The 22197-nt window shown below is 42.7% G+C and overlaps 1 protein-coding gene across 2 annotated transcripts in view; it reads left to right on the top strand.

Moving 5' to 3' along the window:
* The window catches only part of disc1 (DISC1 scaffold protein), a 161961-nt gene extending 147059 nt beyond the window's left edge, over nucleotides 1-14902 (top strand). The window contains exons 13-14 of one of the 2 annotated variants that reach the window (XM_065016618.1): nucleotides 9968-10109; nucleotides 12099-14902. In XM_065016618.1, coding sequence (XP_064872690.1) covers nucleotides 9968-10109; nucleotides 12099-12253 — 297 coding nt within the window. In that variant the 3' untranslated portion in view covers nucleotides 12254-14902. Of the gene's footprint in view, nucleotides 1-9967; nucleotides 10110-12098 lie in introns of those variants that run through there. The other variant, XR_010463561.1, reaches the window with a different exon arrangement.
* Nucleotides 14903-22197: the final 7295 nt, after the last annotated feature.

Here is a 22197-nt window from a genome sequence, read left to right as displayed (position 1 = left end):
TGATCACCGACAACGATGAGACGGCCTATAGGGAGGAGGTCAGAGAACTGGCAGTGTGGTGCCAGGACAACAACCTCTCCCTCAATTTGAGCAAGACTAAGGAGCTGATCGTGGACTACAGGAAAAGGCGGGCGTTGGAGTTGAAGAGTTTCAAGTTCCTAGGTGTCCACATCACCAACAAACTATCATGGTCCAAACTCAGGAGACTGAAAAGATTTAGCATTTGGCCTCCACATTGACTCAGTACCGGTACCCCCTGTATATAGCCTCCACATTGACTCTGTACCAGTACACCCTGTATATAGCCTCCACATTGACTCTGTATCGGTACCCCCTGTATATAGCCTCCACATTGACTCTGTACCGTAACACCCTGTATATAGCCTCCACATTGACTCTGTACCGGTACCCCCTGTATATAGCCTCCACATTGACTCTGTATCGGTACCCCCTGTATATAGCCTCCACATTGACTCTGTACCGTAACACCCTGTATATAGCCTCCACATTGACTCTGTACCGGTACCCCTGTATATAGCCTCCACATTGACTCTGTACCGGTACCCCCTGTATATAGCCTCCACATTGACTCTGTACCGGTACCCCCTGTATATAGCCTCCACATTGACTCTGTACCATTGACCCCTGTATATAGCCTCCACATTGACTCTGTACCGTAATATTGACTCTGTACTGGTACTGGCACTATAAACCTGATCTGACCTCCGTGTCAATATGATCTCCACTATAACCCTGATCTGACCTCAGTGTCAATATGATCTCCACCATAAACCTGATCTGACCTCAGTGTCAACATGAACTCCACTATAACCCTGATCTGACCTCAGTGTCAATATGATCTCCACTATAAACCTGATCTGACCTCAGTGTCAACATGATCTCCACTATAACCCTGATCTGACCTCAGTGTCAATATGATCTCCACTATAAACCTGATCTGACCTCAGTGTCAATATGATCTCCACTATAACCCTGATCTGACCTCAGTGTCAATATGATCTCCACTATAACCCTGATCTGACCTCAGTGTCAACATGAACTCCACTATAACCCTGATCTGACCTCCGTGTCAATATGATCTCCACTATAACCCTGATCTGACCTCAGTGTCAATATGATCTCCACCATAAACCTGATCTGACCTCAGTGTCAACATGAACTCCACTATAACCCTGATCTGACCTCAGTGTCAATATGATCTCCACTATAAACCTGATCTGACCTCAGTGTCAACATGATCTCCACTATAACCCTGATCTGACCTCAGTGTCAATATGATCTCCACTATAAACCTGATCTGACCTCAGTGTCAATATGATCTCCACTATAACCCTGATCTGACCTCAGTGTCAATATGATCTCCACTATAACCCTGATCTGACCTCAGTGTCAATATGATCTCCACTATAACCCTGATCTGACCTCAGTGTCAACATGAACTCCACTATAACCCTGATCTGACCTCCGTGTCAATATGATCTCCACTATAACCCTGATCTGACCTCAGTGTCAATATGATCTCCACTATAACCCTGATCTGACCTCAGTGTCAATATGATCTCCACTATAAACCTGATCTGACCTCAGTGTCAATATGATCTCCACTATAACCCTGATCTGACCTCAGTGTCAATATGATCTCCACTATAACCCTGATCTGACCTCAGTGTCAATATGATCTCCACTATAAACCCTGATCTGACCTGTGTCAATATGATCTCCACTATAACCCTGATCTGACCTCAGTGTCAATATGATCTCCACTATAACCCTGATCTGACCTCAGTGTCAACATGATCTCCACTATAAACCTGATCTGACCTCAGTGTCAATATGATCTCCACTATAACCCTGATCTGACCTCAGTGTCAATATGATCGCCACTATAACCCTGATCTGACCTCAGTGTCAATATGATCTCCACTATAACCCTGATCTGACCTCAGTGTCAATATGATCTCCACTATAACCCTGATCTGACCTCAGTGTCAATATGATCTCCACTATAACCCTGATCTGACCTCAGTGTCAATATGATCTCCACTATAACCCTGATCTGACCTCAGTGTCAATATGATCTCCACTATAACCCTGATCTGACCTCAGTGTCAACATGATCTCCACTATAACCCTGATCTGACCTCAGTGTCAATATGATCTCCACTATAACCCTGATCTGACCTCCGTGTCAATATGATCTCCACTATAACCCTGATCTGACCTCAGTGTCAATATGATCTCCACTATAACCCTGATCTGACCTCAGTGTCAATATGATCTCCACTATAAACCCTGATCTGACCTCAGTGTCAATATGATCTCCACTATAACCCTGATCTGACCTCAGTGTCAACATGAACTCCACTGTGCGTGTATGACCCCTTTGTCCTTTCCATAATGACTTGAAATGAATGATTTCCACTTAGCTACTGCTGCACCGTCCCCCATCTGTCTTCTCCAGAATTCAGCAGAACTTTTGGGAACTCAATCTTGCTCTCTCTCTCTCTCTCTCTCTCTCAGTGCATGCTGGGAGTGTTCATAGTTGAGAGACCGTGTGGAGGGCTCTGCCCATACTTACTTTCTTTATTCTTTCCTTGGTCTTTTCTTTCCATTTTTCTTTTCTATGGTGGAGGGTTAACGCACTGTTAGTGAGTGGAAGGAGACAGAGTTTTAGTTTCCTGAGGGTTGGACGGTGTGGTGTGCACAGCCTTGGGCGGAGGAGACATGGTCGTTACGGCATTCAGGTGTGTTCCTGAGAATGGAGTTAAGGTGGAGGAGGATCTGCTCATGGTCTGTGAACAGGTAGGAGCTGAAGTTATACATTCTGCATCCAGAATGAACAAAGCTGTGGTTGTGTTGATGAAAAGAGTACAATTTGTGGGTAGGCTGATTGCTAGTGGAATATTTGTAAGGCATGTAATTGTGACGATTTCTTTTCTTTCGACTCCTTCGACAAGGGTTGTAGTTCCCAATCTGCATCTGTTTACTACGGATGATCAAATCTGAGTCCTTTTGCTAAATTTGGTTTCAGGCCAAATTTCTTCAGCCTCCTGAGGTTTAAGAGGCACTGTTGCGCATTCTTCACCACACTGTCTTTGTCAGTCTGTGTTAACCTCTCTGGCAACGGAACCCGCTAGCGGGCTGAAATTCCACAACATACGGTGATCGCTACATAAATAGTCATATTAAACATTCATGAAAATACAAGTGTCTCACATGTATCGAAAGCCTAGAATCTTGCTAATCCAACTGAGTTATTAGATTTAAAAATGGATTTACTGCGAAAGAATACGATGCGATTATCTGAGCATAGAGCCCCATAAAAAAATATAAAAAAATAACCAGCACAGGCGTAACATAATCACAAACAGCATTAAAATAAATAGTTTACCTTTGACGATCTTCGTCTGTTTGCAAAAATACAACGTCGTAACATTAAACATTCTTGAAAATGCAAGTGTCTTACATCCTTCAAAAGATTAGGATCTTGGTAATGAAACTTAAACTTAAAACTTAAAATAGCTATTACAGAGAACAAATACCATGCTTTTGTTTGAGAAGAGCAATCAACAACAAAAACATTTTCCGCCATGACAGTTTTTACACATTCACATCTGAAGGTAAAATTAATACTTACATTCTGATATCTTGCTCTTATTTCTCTTCCTGAGGATCCCAGTGATCAAATGAAGTGCTGTTTTCTTTGATAAAATCCATTTTTATATAAATCAAAACATTTTGTAACACGTTTGTGCCGTGAATTCCATCTCTATCGATTTTTTACGGAGCATTCGACGTAATTACACGCGGTAAACAATCGTTTATCTAGTCATGGTGGGTTTCAGTACATTCCTCTGGATGTTTATCTAGTCATGGTGGGTTTCAGTACATTCCTCTGGATGTTTATCTAGTCATGGTGGGTTTCAGTACATTCCTCTGGATGTTTATCTAGTCATGGTTGGTTTCAGTCCTCTGGATGTTTATCTAGTCATGGTGGGTTTCAGTACATTCCTCTGGATGTTTATCTAGTCATGGTGGGTTTCAGTGCATTCCTCTGGAAGTTTATCTAGTCATGGTGGGTTTCAGTGCATTCCCCTGGATGTTTATCTAGTCATGGTGGGTTTCAGTGCATTCCTCTGGATGTTTATCTAGTCATGGTGGGTTTCAGTGCATTCCTCTGGATGTTTATCTAGTCATGGTGGGTTTCAGTGCATTCCTCTGGATGTTTATCTAGTCATGGTGGGTTTCAGTGCATTCCTCTGGATGTTTATCTAGTCATGGTGGGTTTCAGTACATTCCTCTGGATGTTTATCTAGTCATGGTTGGTTTCAGTCCTCTGGATGTTTATCTAGTCATGGTTGGTTTCAGTCCTCTGGATGTTTATCTAGTCATGGTTGGTTTCAGTACATTCCTCTGGATGTTTATCTAGTCATGGTGGGTTTCAGTCCTCTGGATGTTTATCTAGTCATGGTGGGTTTCAGTACATTCCTCTGGATGTTTATCTAGTCATGGTGGGTTTCAGTACATTCCTCTGGATGTTTATCTAGTCATGGTGGGTTTCAGTGCATTCCTCTGGATGTTTATCTAGTCATGGTTGGTTTCAGTACATTCCTCTGGATGTTTATCTAGTCATGGTTGGTTTCAGTGCATTCCTCTGGATGTTTATCTAGTCATGGTGGGTTTCAGTACATTCCTCTGGATGTTTATCTAGTCATGGTTGGTTTCAGTACATTCCTCTAGATGTTTATCCAGTCATGGTTGGTTTCAGTCCTCTGGATGTTTATCCAGTCATGGTTGGTTTCAGTGCATTCCTCTGGATGTTTTTCTAGTCATGGTGGGTTTCAGTCCTCTGGATGTTTATCTAGTCATGGTGGGTTTCAGTACATTCCTCTGGATGTTTATCTAGTCATGGTGGGTTTCAGTACATTCCTCTGGATGTTTATCTAGTCATGGTGGGTTTCAGTACATTCCTCTGGATGTTTATCTAGTCATGGTTGGTTTCAGTCCTCTGGATGTTTATCTAGTCATGGTGGGTTTCAGTACATTCCTCTGGATGTTTATCTAGTCATGGTGGGTTTCAGTGCATTCCTCTGGATGTTTATCTAGTCATGGTGGGTTTCAGTGCATTCCTCTGGATGTTTATCTAGTCATGGTGGGTTTCAGTGCATTCCTCTGGATGTTTATCTAGTCATGGTGGGTTTCAGTACATTCCTCTGGATGTTTATCTAGTCATGGTTGGTTTCAGTCCTCTGGATGTTTATCTAGTCATGGTTGGTTTCAGTACATTCCTCTGGATGTTTATCTAGTCATGGTGGGTTTCAGTACATTCCTCTGGATGTTTATCTAGTCATGGTGGGTTTCAGTACATTCCTCTGGATGTTTATCTAGTCATGGTGGGTTTCAGTCCTCTGGATGTTTATCTAGTCATGGTGGGTTTCAGTGCATTCCTCTGGATGTTTATCTAGTCATGGTGGGTTTCAGTGCATTCCTCTGGATGTTTATCTAGTCATGGTGGGTTTCAGTGCATTCCTCTGGATGTTTATCTAGTCATGGTGGGTTTCAGTACATTCCTTTGGATGTTTATCTAGTCATGGTGGGTTTCAGTACATTCCTCTGGATGTTTATCTAGTCATGGTTGGTTTCAGTCCTCTGGATGTTTATCCAGTCATGGTGGGTTTCAGTGCATTCCTCTGGATGTTTATCTAGTCATGGTTGGTTTCAGTGCATTCCTCTGGATGTTTATCTAGTCATGGTTGGTTTCAGTACATTCCTCTAGATGTTTATCTAGTCATGGTTGGTTTCAGTACATTCCTCTGGATGTTTATCTAGTCATGGTTGGTTTCAGTACATTCCTCTAGATGTTTATCTAGTCATGGTTGGTTTCAGTACATTCCTCTGGATGTTTATCTAGTCATGGTGGGTTTCAGTACATTCCTCTGGATGTTTATCTAGTCATGGTTGGTTTCAGTCCTCTGGATGTTTATCCAGTCATGGTGGGTTTCAGTGCATTCCTCTGGATGTTTATCTAGTCATGGTGGGTTTCAGTACATTCCTCTGGATGTTTATCTAGTCATGGTTGGTTTCAGTGCATTCCTCTAGATGTTTATCCAGTCATGGTTGGTTTCAGTCCTCTGGATGTTTATCCAGTCATGGTTGGTTTCAGTGCATTCCTCTGGATGTTTATCTAGTCATGGTGGGTTTCAGTCCTCTGGATGTTTATCTAGTCATGGTGGGTTTCAGTACATTCCTTTGGATGTTTATCTAGTCATGGTGGGTTTCAGTACATTCCTCTGGATGTTTATCTAGTCATGGTGGGTTTCAGTACATTCCTCTGGATGTTTATCTAGTCATGGTGGGTTTCAGTCCTCTGGATGTTTATCTAGTCATGGTGGGTTTCAGTACATTCCTCTGGATGTTTATCTAGTCATGGTTGGTTTCAGTCCTCTGGATGTTTATCTAGTCATGGTGGGTTTCAGTACATTCCTCTGGATGTTTATCTAGTCATGGTGGGTTTCAGTACATTCCTCTGGATGTTTATCTAGTCATGGTGGGTTTCAGTGCATTCCTCTGGATGTTTATGTAGTCATGGTGGGTTTCAGTGCATTCCTCTGGATGTTTATCTAGTCATGGTGGGTTTTAGTGCATTCCAGGGTATGTCTTCAGGCGGAAATTGAGAACAAGGGATGCAGCCATAAGAGGTTAATATAGCACTGTGCCAGGGGATGGTCTGGTTAATATAGCACTGTGCCAGGGGATGGTCTGGTTAATATAGTACTGTGCCAGGGGATGGTCTGGTTAATATAGCACTGTGCCAGGATATGGTCTGGTTAATATAGCACTGTGCCAGGGGATGGTCTGGTTAATATAGCACTGTGCCAGGGGATGGTCTGGTTAATATAGCACTGCACCAGGGGATGGTCTGGTTAACATAGCACTGTGCCAGGGGATGGTCTGGTTAATATAGCACTGTGCCGTGCCAGGGGATGGTCTGGTTAATATAGCACTGTGCCGTGCCAGGGGATGGTCTGGTTAATATAGCACTGTGCCGTGCCAGGGGATGGTCTGGTTAATATAGCACTGTGCCGTGCCAGGGGATGGTCTGGTTAATATAGCACTGTGCCGTGCCAGGGGATGGTCTGGTTAATATAGCACTGTGCCGTGCCAGGGGATGGTCTGGTTAATATAGCACTGTGCCGTGCCAGGGGATGGTCTGGTTAATATAGCACTGTACCGTGCCAGGGGATGGTCTGGTTAATATAGCACTGTACCGTGCCAGGGGATGGTCTGGTTAATATAGCACTGTGCCGTGCCAGGGGATGGTCTGGTTAATATAGCACTGTGCCGTGCCAGGGGATGGTCTGGTTAATATAGCACTGTGCCGTGCCAAGGGATGGTCTGGTTAATATAGCACTGTGCCGTGCCAGGGGATGGTCTGGTTAATATAGCACTGTGCCAGGGGATGGTCTGGTTAATATAACACTGTACCAGGGGATGGTCTGGTTAATATAACACTGTACCAGGGGATGGTCTGGTTAATATAACACTGTACCAGGGGATGGTCTGGTTAATATAACACTGTACCAGGGGATGGTCTGGTTAATATAACACTGTACCAGGGGATGGTCTGGTTAATATAACACTGTGCCAGGGGATGGTCTGGTTAATATAGCACTGTGCCAGGGGATGGTCTGGTTAATATAGCACTGTACCAGGGGATGGTCTGGTTAATATAACACTGTGCCAGGGGATGGTCTGGTTAATATAGCACTGTGCCAGGGGATGGTCTGGTTAATATAGCACTGTACCAGGGGATGGTCTGGTTAATATAACACTGTACCAGGGGATGGTCTGGTTAATATAACACTGTACCAGGGGATGGTCTGGTTAATATAACACTGTACCAGGGGATGGTCTGGTTAATATAACACTGTGCCAGGGGATGGTCTGGTTAATATAGCACTGTGCCAGGGGATGGTCTGGTTAATATAGCACTGTACCAGGGGATGGTCTGGTTAATATAACACTGTGCCAGGGGATGGTCTGGTTAATATAGCACTGTGCCAGGGGATGGTCTGGTTAATATAGCACTGTACCAGGGGATGGTCTGGTTAATATATCACTGTGCCAGGGGATGGTCTGGTTAATATAACACTGTGCCGTGCCAGGGGATGGTCTGGTTAATATAACACTGTACCAGGGGATGGTCTGGTTAATATAACACTGTGCCAGGGGATGGTCTGGTTAATATAGCACTGTACCAGGGGATGGTCTGGTTAATATAGCACTGTGCCAGGGGATGGTCTGGTTAATATAGCACTGTACCAGGGGATGGTCTGGTTAATATAGCACTTTTTATGTTTTTATTATTAGTGGATATTGGCCTAATTCTACCCTTTCAATGGGGTGTTTGTCCCATTTGGTGAAAAATCTTGTTTTGCAAGTGGACCCCACACCTAGCTGCCATAAAGTACAATTGGTTCAATGACACATTCAATTAGTTTTAGCCACATTTGTATCGGTATATCAATTTGAATAGATTTTTTAATGGCTTCTCTCTCAACATCATTAAGGTGTCCAGTTGAAATTATTTTTAAAGTAATTGTAGTGTGCAGTACTCTATATTTTTATTTATTTTGTACCAATTGAGAACTTTGGTCTAATTCCCTGCGATCTGGATCTTCTCTGGAAAATCATTATTGTAGTCTTTTTGGATTTTACTGCCAGGGCCCAAGTCTGGCAGTACTGCTCTTGCAGGTCCAGGGTCTGCTGTAGGCCATGTGCTGTGGGTGACAGCAGGCATAGGTCATCTGCAAAAAGTAGGCATTTAACCTCTGAATTGTGGAGACAAACACCAGGGGCTTAGGATGACTCTAGTATAGTGGCCAATTTGTTGATGTAAATATTGAAGTGTGCAGGGCCCAGATTGCAACCCTGGCGAAGGCCCCACCCCTGGTTAAAGAATTCATATTTTTTCTTTCCAATTTTAATGCTGTGCATATTGCCAGTATACATTGATTTAATGATTAAATATGTTTTACCCCCTGCACCACTTTCAAGAACTTTGTAGAACAGTCCTGTATGCCAAATGGAATCAAATGCTTTTTGGAAGTTGACAAAGCATGCATATATTTTGGTATTATTTTGGTGGACATGTTAATCTATCAGGGTGTGTAGGGTGTAAATATCATCAGTCGTACGATGTTTTGGTATAAATCCAATTGGACTTTTACCCAAGACATTGTGCTTATTAAGGAAGTTTAGAACTCTTACATTTATAATACTACAGAAAACCTTCCCCAGGTTACTGTTCACACAGTGGGGGCAGCAGGGTAACCTAGTGGTTAGAGCGTTGGACTAGTAACCGGAAGGTTGCAAGTTCAAACCCCCGAGCTGACAAGGTACAAATCTGTCATTCTGCCCCTGAACAAGGCAGTTAACCCACTGTTCCTAGGCCGTCATTGAAAATAAGAATTTGTTCTTAACTGACTTGCCTGGTTAAATAAAGGAAAAATAAAATAAAACAAATAAACACCAATGCCTCTGTAATTGTTAGGGTCAAATTTGTATCTGTTCTTAAAGATTGGGTTTATGAGTCCTTGATTCCAGATGTCAGGGAAATAACCTACACTCTGGATCAAATTAAACCATTTTAATATAGCCAATTTAAATATCCATCACTCCCTCTCTCACCCTCTCTCTCTTTATCTTACCCTCTCTCTCACCCTCTCTCTGTCCCTCTCTCTCTCTCACCTTCTCTCTGTCCCTCTCTCTCTCTCACCTTCTCTCTGTCCCTCTCTCTCTCTCTCACCCTCTCTCTGTCCCTCTCTCTCTCTCTCTCTCTCTCACCTTCTCTCTGTCCCTCACTCTCTGTCCCTCTCTCTCTCACCTTCTCTCTGTCCCTCTCTCTCTCACCTTCTCTCTGGCCCTCTCTATCTTTCTTTCTCAGGAGGACAGTGGCAGTGAAGCAGCAGGGCTAACAGCAGACCTGACTATAGAGCTGACCGACCAGTGTGAGGAGATCAGTGATAGGCTGTTGATTCTGGAGGATGACCTCCAGACAGCCATACAGAACAAAGACCAAGATCTCACTCATATCCTTTCCCTGTTTCTTTACGGTGTGTGTGTGAGTTACCAGAGGGGGTGTGTGTGAGTTACCAGAGGGGGTGTGTGTGAGTTACCAGAGGGGGTGTGTGTGAGTTACCAGAGGGGGTGTGTGTGAGTTACCAGAAGGGGTGTGAGTGAGTTACCAGAGGGGGTGTGAGTGAGTTACCAGAGGGGGTGTGTGTGAGTTACCAGAGGGGGTGTGTGTGAGTTACCAGAAGGGGTGTGAGTGAGTTACCAGAGGGGTGTGAGTGAGTTACCAGAGGGGTGTGTGTGAGTTACCAGAAGGGGTGTGAGTGAGTTACCAGAGGGGGTGTGTGTGAGTTACCAGAGGGGTGTGTGTGAGTTACCAGAGGGGTGTGTGTGAGTTACCAGAGGGGGTGTGTGAGTTACCAGAGGTGTGTGTGAGTTACCAGAGGGGGCGTGTGTGAGTTTACCAGAGGGGGTGTGTGAGTTACCAGAGGGGGTGTGTGTGAGTTACCAGAGGGGTGTGTGTGAGTTAACAGAGGGGGTGTGTGTGAGTTACCAGAAGGGGTGTGAGTGAGTTACCAGAGGGGGTGTGAGTGAGTTACCAGAGGGGGTGTGTGAGTTACCAGAGGGGTGTGTGTGAGTTACCAGAGGGGGTGTGTGTGAGTTACCAGAGGGGGTGTGTGTGAGTTACCAGAGGGGTGTGTGTGAGTTATACCAGAGGGGTGTGTGTGAGTTACCAGAGGGGTGTGTGAGTTACCAGAAGGGGTGTGAGTGAGTTACCAGAGGGGGTGTGTGTGTGAGTTACCAGAGGGGTTTGTGTGTGTTACCAGAGGGGGTTTGTGTGAGTTACCAGAGGGGTGTGTGTGAGTTACCAGAGGGGGTTTGTGTGAGTTACCAGAAGGGGGTGTGTGAGTTACCAGAGGGGTTTGTGTGAGTTACCAGAGGGGTTTGTGTGAGTTACCAGAGGGGGTTTGTGTGAGTTACCAGAGGGGGCGTGTGTGAGTTTACCAGAGGGGGTGTGTGAGTTAACAGAGGGGGTTTGTATGAGTTACCAGAGGGGTTTGTGTGAGTTACCAGAGGGGGCGTGTGTGAGTTACCAGAAGGGGGGTGTGTGAGTTACCAGAGGGGGTTTGTGTGAGTTACCAGAAGGGTGGTGTGTGAGTTACCAGAGGGGTGTGTGTGAGTTACCAGAGGGGTGTGTGAGTTACCAGAGGGGGTTTGTGTGAGTTACCAGAGGGGCGTGTGTGAGTTTACCAGAGGGGGTGTGAGTTAACAGAGGGGGTTTGTGTGAGTTACCAGAGGGGGTTTGTGTGAGTTACCAGAGGGGGCGTGTGTGAGTTACCAGAAGGGGGGTGTGTGAGTTACCAGAGGGGGTTTGTGTGAGTTACCAGAAGGGTGGTGTGTGAGTTACCAGAGGGGTGTGTGTGAGTTACCAGAGGGGGTGTGTGTGAGTTACCAGAGGGGGTGTGTGTGAGTTACCAGAGGGGGTTTGTGTGAGTTACCAGAAGGGGGGTGTGTGAGTTACCAGAGGGGGTTTGTTTGTGTGTCTGTCTGTGTGTCTGTCTGTCTGACTGGCTCAGCTAGTTAGACAGGGTATCTGTGGTTCTCTCTGACCACTCTGTCACTCTACAGAGAAGAACCAGAGGATCATTTGGGGCTGGTAGACTGTGGGAAAAGTGTAGTCAGGCGGCATGCAGGTAGATGAGCCTAGAAGCAGGTTTCTCCTACATGTTAACACATTACCTTCCCTTATCTTAACAACTATGTATTGTAGAGAAGCAGAGAGAGAAAAACAGTTCATATTTTCTATTCAATCAGCCTCCTCATTAAGAAGGAAAGTGATGAATTGTCATCAGCTCCAGCAGATTGATCAGAGTCGTTATGAATATTATCATGGATATTACAATGTCCACCTCCATCCTAAATCTGCTCAGAGGAGGAAGGTAGGAAGGGAGTGTATTTTTGTGTAAGTATATCAGCTATGTTCTATTCCTTAACCACAACACCACAGTCCCTGGAGCAGGAGGTGAGGGAGGTGAAGGCTACTCTACACACCATGCTGACACAGCTTAATGATGAGGAGGCGGAGGAGGAGAAAGATAATGAGATCATGGAGGAGGAGGAGGAAGACCAGTATTTCAGTGACAGCTGGGAGATTTGATACGGGGGTCTCGGGGTTCTCCTGTGTTTTATGACCACTCCATCCCAGAGAGACCCTTTCTGGTGGCTGTCCTCTGACAAACCGCTGACCTCTAACCCATGAACCTGCAAGACTCTGTGAGAGGTTGACATCAGCAATCATATTAATTTACTCTAGCTCCATCTCCTGTACAATTAGACTCTGTTGTGTTGCTGGACAATTCCAGAGAGATTGGACTATAAACCACTATCAGTTTTTATATATTATGGGAAGACACTTTGATACAAATCTAGTCATTTCTAAATATGTTTAAGATAGCAGTTATGTCCAAGTTTGATTTGGGAGAAAAACATTGGATTTTTTTACATATAAAATATCTTCTAAATATTTTGGACTGTTCTAGTTAGTTAAACCAGGCTGAAACACAGCAGTGCCTTAGGCAGATAACAGACTTAACTAAATGTTGTTACTGCTAGAAGACATGGATACGCTGGTTTCCTCTCAACATTTTATCGGAATCAGAACAGACTGAACAGCTTTTAATAGTAATAATGTTGATGTATATGGGGTCACTCCAATACGACCTCAGCTCCAGCTGTAATATGTGACAGTAGCGAAGAACAAAATGGACCATCAGCAGAGAAGGACCAAATTAACCAATAGGAGAGAAGAACCAAATGGAGAGATGGACCAACAAGAGAGATGGACCAACAGGAGAGATGGACCAACAGGAGAGATGGACCAACAAGAGAGATGGACCAACAAGAGAGATGGACCAACAGGAGAGATGGACCAACAGGAGAGATGGACCAACAGGAGAGATGGACCAACAGGAGAGATGGACCAACAAGAGAGATGGACCAACAAGAGAGATGGACCAACAGGAGAGATGGACCAAAAGGAGAGAAGGACCAAATGGACCAACAGGAGAGATGGACCAAATGGACCAACAGGAGAGATGGACCAAATGGACCAACAGGAGAGAAGGACCAAATGGACCAACAGGAGAGAAGGACCAACTGGAGAGAAGGACCAAATTAACCAACAGGAGAATCCCACAGTGTTTCTGTGTTTTCTGTTTTCTGCAACAGTCTTCTAAAATATGCTAAATGCTAACCACAGTATTGTGTGTGGGATTCTAAATGCTAACCACAGTATTGTGTGTGGGATTCTAAATGATAACCACAGTAGTGTGTGTGATGCTAAATGCTAACCAAAGTAGTGTGTGTGTGATGCTAACCACAGTAGTGTGTGTGATGCTAAATGCTAACCAAAGTAGTGTGTGTGTGATGCTAAATGCTAACCAAAGTAGTGTGTGTGTGATGCTAATTGTTTATATACTCATTATGATTGCCTTGTAGTTTTTTTGGGTAATTTTTCTTTTCATTTTTACTCCCTTTTTATTCCCCAATGTCATTATTATAATCTTGTCTTATCGCTGCTACTCCCCAACGGGCTCGGGAGAGGTGAAAGTCAAGTCATGCGTCCTCCGAAACATGACCCGCCAAGCCACGCTTCTTAACACCCGCTCGCTTAACCTGGAAACCAGCTGCACCAATGTGTCGTAGGGAACACAGTTCAACTGAAGTCAGCCTACTGGCATCTGGCCCTCCACAAGGAGTCACTAGAGTGCAATGAGAAAAGTAAAGCCCCCCCGGCCAAACATTTCCCTAACCTGTGCGACGCTGGGCCAATTGTGCGCCGCCCTATGGGACTATGGGATCGAACCCCAGGCTGTAGTGACACTGCAACACTGTGATGCAGTATCTTAGACCGCTGCGCCACTCGGGAGGCCAGAATTTAGTGTTTTAGTCGATGATATGACTTCTTCAGTGTAGTGCCACAGAAGAGAGGTGAAGCTAAATTGATACTTTGTCGATGTCTTCAGTTGAGGAACTGGGGATATCATTGACTAGTTCAATGGCGACCATTACGAATGTACCCATAGGACCAAGTAAAATATCTTCTGTTTTTTTTTACCTTTATTTTACTAGGCAAGTCAGTTAAGAACAAATTCTTATTTTCAATGACGGCCTGTTCAGGGGCAGAACGACAGATTTTGTACCTTGTCAGCTCGGGGATTTGAACTTGCAACCTTTCAGTTACTAGTCCAATGCTCTAACCACTAGGCTACCCTGCCACCCTGTGATTTGTTGATTCAACGCAACTGACATTTCAATTGCATGAGCCACATCAGGTAACATAATTTGAATTAACATTCTACATTACCATGGAAATGATTGCATCACAATAGCAGGCAGCCATGAGTTTCCCAGTCAAATTGGTTCCAAGCCCTTATCATTCTGTTTCTATGGTAGGATCTCTATCTCTACTGTTTAGGATGAAGGGTTGGAGGAACAACCCACACTATAAAATGTTGATGAGCACAGAAAAGTTTTTAGTAACTGCTGTTTGTCCACATTTTGTCTTTAAAAAAGCACTTTGTTGTTTATTTGTTATATTTGTTGCTTTTGACAGGAAATGTGTTGCTTTTGACTGGAAATGTGTTGCTTTTGACAGGAAATGTGTTGCTTTTGACAGGAAATGTGTTGCTTTTGTTTAATGAAGGATTGTTCAGACATGTTTATTTCACTGGGTACCACTTTGTGTGACTCTCGGTATTTAACCATAAAGTCTTTGTCTGCGTCCAAAGTGGCAATATGCCATATATTTGTATTTACACGTTTTTTTGTAATTCACTTGTATTTCTACAGGGTGGGGCACCATTGAGATCAGGGTCTCATTTACAAGGGAACCCTGTGAACATGAACATCATTTATTAACTTAAAATAATATCTATACAATCAATACAACAAGATTAATCCAAACAAACAACTCACCTCCCTTAATCTAAACTGTCCAATGGAGACCAGTGAGTCGAACTTCAAGGTGGCCTGAATGCTATTCCATGTGCTGGGGGAATAGAAACTCAAAGCATTTTCCCCAGATCGGGGGAGACCAGTGGGACCTACAGAACCAGCCAGGCCTACAGAACCAGCCAGGCCAGAGAGTGGGTCTGAAAATTCTAGACTATTCCATTCAGTAGCACTAACACGTCTAGATGAAGCATGGATTCTAGACTATTCCATTCAGTAGCACTAACACATCTAGATGAAGCATGGATTCTAGACTATTCCATTCAGTAGCACTAACACATCTAGATGAAGCATGGATTCTAGACTATTCCATTCAGTAGCACTAACACTAACAAGCAGGGATTCTAGACTAGATGAGATGAAGCAGGGATTCTAGACTATTCCATTCAGTAGCACTAACACGTCTAGATGAAGCAGGGATTCTAGACTATTCCATTCAGTAGCACTAACACATCTAGATGAAGCATGGATTCTAGACTATTCCATTCAGTAGCACTAACACGTCTAGATGAAGCATGGATTCTAGACTATTCCATTCAGTAGCACTAACACATCTAGATGAAGCATGGATTCTAGACTATTCCATTCAGTAGCACTAACACATCTAGATGAAGCATGGATTCTAGACTATTCCATTCAGTAGCACTAACACGTCTAGATGAAGCAGGGATTCTAGACTATTCCATTCAGTAGCACTAACACGTCTAGATGAAGCAGGGATTGTAGACTATTCCATTCAGTAGCACTAACACATCTAGATGAAGCAGGGATTCTAGACTATTCCATTCAGTAGCACTAACACATCTAGATGAAGCATGGATTCTAGACTATTCCATTCAGTAGCACTAACACGTCTAGATGAAGCAGGGATTCTAGACTATTCCATTCAGTAGCACTAACACGTCTAGATGAAGCAGGGATTGTAGACTATTCCATTCAGTAGCACTAACACATCTAGATGAAGCAGGGATTCTAGACTATTCCATTCAGTAGCACTAACACATCTAGATGAAGCATGGATTCTAGACTATTCCATTCAGTAGCACTAACACATCTAGATGAAGCATGGATTCTAGACTATTCCATTCAGTAGCACTAACACATCTAGATGAAGCATAGATTCTAGACTATTCCGTTCAGTAGCACTAACACGTCTAGATGAAGCAGGGATTCTAGACTATTCCATTCAGTAGCACTAACACGTCTAGATGAAGCAGGGATTCTAGACTATTCCATTCAGTAGCACTAACACGTCTAGATGAAGCAGGGATTCTAGACTATTCCATTCAGTAGCACTAACACGTCTAGATGAAGCAGGGATTCTAGACTATTCCATTCAGTAGCACTAACACGTCTAGATGAAGCAGGGATTCTAGACTATTCCATTCAGTAGCACTAACACATCTAGATGAAGCAGGGATTCTAGACTATTCCATTCAGTAGCACTAACACATCTAGATGAAGCAGGGATTCTAGACTATTCCATTCAGTAGCACTAACATATCTAGATGAAGCATGGATTCTAGACTATTCCATTCAGTAGCACTAACACGTCTAGATGAAGCATGGATTCTAGACTATTCCATTCAGTAGCACTAACACATCTAGATGAAGCATGGATTCTAGACTATTCCATTCAGTAGCACTAACACGTCTAGATGAAGCAGGGATTCTAGACTATTCCATTCAGTAGCACTAACACGTCTAGATGAAGCAGGGATTCTAGACTATTCCATTCAGTAGCACTAACACATCTAGATGAAGCAGGGATTCTAGACTATTCCATTCAGTAGCACTAACACATCTAGATGAAGCATGGATTCTAGACTATTCCATTCAGGGTCACTAACACATCTAGATGAAGCATGGATTGTAGACTATTCCATTCAGTAGCACTAACACATCTAGATGAAGCAGGGATTCTAGACTATTCCATTCAGTAGCACTAACATATCTAGATGAAGCAGGGATTCTAGACTATTCCATTCAGTAGCACTAACACATCTAGATGAAGCATGGATTCTAGACTATTCCATTCAGGGTCACTAACACATCTAGATGAAGCATGGATTGTAGACTATTCCATTCAGTAGCACTAACACATCTAGATGAAGCAGGGATTCTAGACTATTCCATTCAGTAGCACTAACATATCTAGATGAAGCAGGGATTCTAGACTATTCCATTCAGTAGCACTAACATATCTAGATGAAGCATGGATTCTAGACTATTCCATTCAGTAGCACTAACACATATAGATGAAGCATGGATTCTAGACTATTCCATTCAGTAGCACTAACACGTCTAGATGAAGCAGGGATTCTAGACTATTCCATTCAGTAGCACTAACACGTCTAGATGAAGCAGGGATTCTAGACTATTCCATCAGTAGCACTAACACATCTAGATGAAGCATGGATTCTAGACTATTCCATTCAGTAGTACTAACACGTCTAGATGAAGCAGGGATTGTAGACTATTCCATTCAGTAGCACTAACACGTCTAGATGAAGCAGGGATTCTAGACTATTCCATTCAGTAGCACTAACACATCTAGATGAAGCAGGGATTCTAGACTATTCCATTCAGTAGCACTAACACATCTAGATGAAGCAGGGATTCTAGACTATTCCATTCAGTAGCACTAACACATCTAGATGAAGCATGGATTCTAGACTATTCCATTCAGTAGCACTAACACATCTAGATGAAGCAGGGATTCTAGACTATTCCATTCAGTAGCACTAACATATCTAGATGAAGCATGGATTCTAGACTATTCCATTCAGTAGCACTAACATATCTAGATGAATCATGGATTCTAGACTATTCCATTCAGTAGCACTAACATGTCTAGATGAAGCATGGATTCTAGACTATTCCATTCAGTAGCACTAACACGTCTAGATGAAGCATGGATTCTAGACTATTCCATTCAGTAGCACTAACATGTCTAGATGAAGCATGGATTCTAGACTATTCCATTCAGTAGCACTAACACATATAGATGAAGTATGGATTCTAGACTATTCCATTCAGTAGCACTAACACGTCTAGATGAAGCAGGGATTCTAGACTATTCCATTCAGTAGCACTAACACGTCTAGATGAAGCAGGGATTCTAGACTATTCCATTCAGTAGCACTAACACGTCTAGATGAAGCAGGGATTCTAGACTATTCCATTCAGTAGCACTAACACATCTAGATGAAGCAGGGATTCTAGACTATTCCATTCAGTAGCACTAACACATCTAGATGAAGCAGGGATTCTAGACTATTCCATTCAGTAGCACTAACACATCTAGATGAAGCAGGGATTCTAGACTATTCCATTCAGTAGCACTAACATATCTAGATGAAGCAGGGATTGTAGACTATTCCATTCAGTAGCACTAACACATCTAGATGAAGCATGGATTCTAGACTATTCCATTCAGTAGCACTAACACATCTAGATGAAGCAGGGATTGTAGACTATTCCATTCAGTAGCACTAACACATCTAGATGAAGCATGGATTCTAGACTATTCCATTCAGTAGCACTAACACGTCTAGATGAAGCAGGGATTCTAGACTATTCCATTCAGTAGCACTAACACGTCTAGATGAAGCAGGGATTCTAGACTATTCCATTCAGTAGCACTAACACGTCTAGATGAAGCAGGGATTGTAGACTATTCCATTCAGTAGCACTAACACATCTAGATGAAGCAGGGATTCTAGACTATTCCATTCAGTAGCACTAACACATCTAGATGAAGCATGGATTCTAGACTATTCCATTCAGTAGCACTAACACATCTAGATGAAGCATGGATTCTAGACTATTCCATTCAGTAGCACTAACACATCTAGATGAAGCATAGATTCTAGACTATTCCGTTCAGTAGCACTAACACGTCTAGATGAAGCAGGGATTCTAGACTATTCCATTCAGTAGCACTAACACGTCTAGATGAAGCAGGGATTCTAGACTATTCCATTCAGTAGCACTAACACGTCTAGATGAAGCAGGGATTCTAGACTATTCCATTCAGTAGCACTAACACGTCTAGATGAAGCAGGATTCTAGACTATTCCATTCAGTAGCACTAACACGTCTAGATGAAGCAGGGATTCTAGACTATTCCATTCAGTAGCACTAACACATCTAGATGAAGCAGGGATTCTAGACTATTCCATTCAGTAGCACTAACACATCTAGATGAAGCAGGGATTCTAGACTATTCCATTCAGTAGCACTAACATATCTAGATGAAGCATGGATTCTAGACTATTCCATTCAGTAGCACTAACACGTCTAGATGAAGCATGGATTCTAGACTATTCCATTCAGTAGCACTAACACATCTAGATGAAGCATGGATTCTAGACTATTCCATTCAGTAGCACTAACACGTCTAGATGAAGCAGGGATTCTAGACTATTCCATTCAGTAGCACTAACACGTCTAGATGAAGCAGGGATTCTAGACTATTCCATTCAGTAGCACTAACACATCTAGATGAAGCAGGGATTCTAGACTATTCCATTCAGTAGCACTAACACATCTAGATGAAGCATGGATTCTAGACTATTCCATTCAGGGTCACTAACACATCTAGATGAAGCATGGATTGTAGACTATTCCATTCAGTAGCACTAACACATCTAGATGAAGCAGGGATTCTAGACTATTCCATTCAGTAGCACTAACACATCTAGATGAAGCATGGATTCTAGACTATTCCATTCAGTAGCACTAACACATCTAGATGAAGCATGGATTCTAGACTATTCCATTCAGTAGCACTAACACATCTAGATGAAGCATGGATTCTAGACTATTCCATTCAGGGTCACTAACATATCTAGATGAAGCAGGGATTCTAGACTATTCCATTCAGTAGCACTAACATATCTAGATGAAGCATGGATTCTAGACTATTCCATTCAGTAGCACTAACACATATAGATGAAGCATGGATTCTAGACTATTCCATTCAGTAGCACTAACACGTCTAGATGAAGCAGGGATTCTAGACTATTCCATTCAGTAGCACTAACACGTCTAGATGAAGCAGGGATTCTAGACTATTCCATCAGTAGCACTAACACATCTAGATGAAGCAGGGATTCTAGACTATTCCATTCAGTAGCACTAACACATCTAGATGAAGCAGGGATTCTAGACTATTCCATTCAGTAGCACTAACATATCTAGATGAAGCATGGATTCTAGACTATTCCATTCAGTAGCACTAACATATCTAGATGAATCATGGATTCTAGACTATTCCATTCAGTAGCACTAACATGTCTAGATGAAGCATGGATTCTAGACTATTCCATTCAGTAGCACTAACACGTCTAGATGAAGCATGGATTCTAGACTATTCCATTCAGTAGCACTAACACATATAGATGAAGTATGGATTCTAGACTATTCCATTCAGTAGCACTAACACGTCTAGATGAAGCAGGGATTCTAGACTATTCCATTCAGTAGCACTAACACGTCTAGATGAAGCAGGGATTCTAGACTATTCCATTCAGTAGCACTAACACGTCTAGATGAAGCAGGGATTCTAGACTATTCCATTCAGTAGCACTAACACGTCTAGATGAAGCAGGGATTCTAGACTATTCCATTCAGTAGCACTAACACATCTAGATGAAGCAGGGATTCTAGACTATTCCATTCAGTAGCACTAACACATCTAGATGAAGCAGGGATTCTAGACTATTCCATTCAGTAGCACTAACATATCTAGATGAAGCAGGGATTGTAGACTATTCCATTCAGTAGCACTAACACATCTAGATGAAGCATGGATTCTAGACTATTCCATTCAGTAGCACTAACACATCTAGATGAAGCAGGGATTGTAGACTATTCCATTCAGTAGCACTAACACATCTAGATGAAGCAGGGATTCTAGACTATTCCATTCAGTAGCACTAACATATCTAGATGAAGCATGGATTCTAGACTATTCCATTCAGTAGCACTAACACGTCTAGATGAAGCATGGATTCTAGACTATTCCATTCAGTAGCACTAACACATCTAGATGAAGCATGGATTCTAGACTATTCCATTCAGTAGCACTAACACGTCTAGATGAAGCAGGGATTGTAGACTATTCCATTCAGTAGCACTAACACATCTAGATGAAGCAGGGATTCTAGACTATTCCATTCAGTAGCACTAACATATCTAGATGAAGCAGGGATTCTAGACTATTCCATTCAGTAGCACTAACATATCTAGATGAAGCATGGATTCTAGACTATTCCATTCAGTAGCACTAACACATATAGATGAAGCATGGATTCTAGACTATTCCATTCAGTAGCACTAACACGTCTAGATGAAGCAGGGATTCTAGACTATTCCATTCAGTAGCACTAACACGTCTAGATGAAGCAGGGATTCTAGACTATTCCATCAGTAGCACTAACACATCTAGATGAAGCAGGGATTCTAGACTATTCCATTCAGTAGCACTAACACATCTAGATGAAGCAGGGATTCTAGACTATTCCATTCAGTAGCACTAACATATCTAGATGAAGCATGGATTCTAGACTATTCCATTCAGTAGCACTAACATATCTAGATGAAGCATGGATTCTAGACTATTCCATTCAGTAGCACTAACATGTCTAGATGAAGCATGGATTCTAGACTATTCCATTCAGTAGCACTAACACGTCTAGATGAAGCATGGATTCTAGACTATTCCATTCAGTAGCACTAACATGTCTAGATGAAGCATGGATTCTAGACTATTCCATTCAGTAGCACTAACACATATAGATGAAGCATGGATTCTAGACTATTCCATTCAGTAGCACTAACACGTCTAGATGAAGCAGGGATTCTAGACTATTCCATTCAGTAGCACTAACACGTCTAGATGAAGCAGGGATTCTAGACTATTCCATTCAGTAGCACTAACACGTCTAGATGAAGCAGGGATTCTAGACTATTCCATTCAGTAGCACTAACACATCTAGATGAAGCAGGGATTCTAGACTATTCCATTCAGTAGCACTAACACATCTAGATGAAGCAGGGATTCTAGACTATTCCATTCAGTAG

This window comes from Oncorhynchus nerka, unplaced genomic scaffold (genome assembly GCF_034236695.1).
Source record: "Oncorhynchus nerka isolate Pitt River unplaced genomic scaffold, Oner_Uvic_2.0 unplaced_scaffold_946, whole genome shotgun sequence".
NCBI classification, from domain to species: domain Eukaryota; kingdom Metazoa; phylum Chordata; class Actinopteri; order Salmoniformes; family Salmonidae; genus Oncorhynchus; species Oncorhynchus nerka.
The sequence above is the reverse complement of the archived record's forward strand: the minus strand, read 5'-3'. Positions and strand labels throughout refer to the sequence as shown.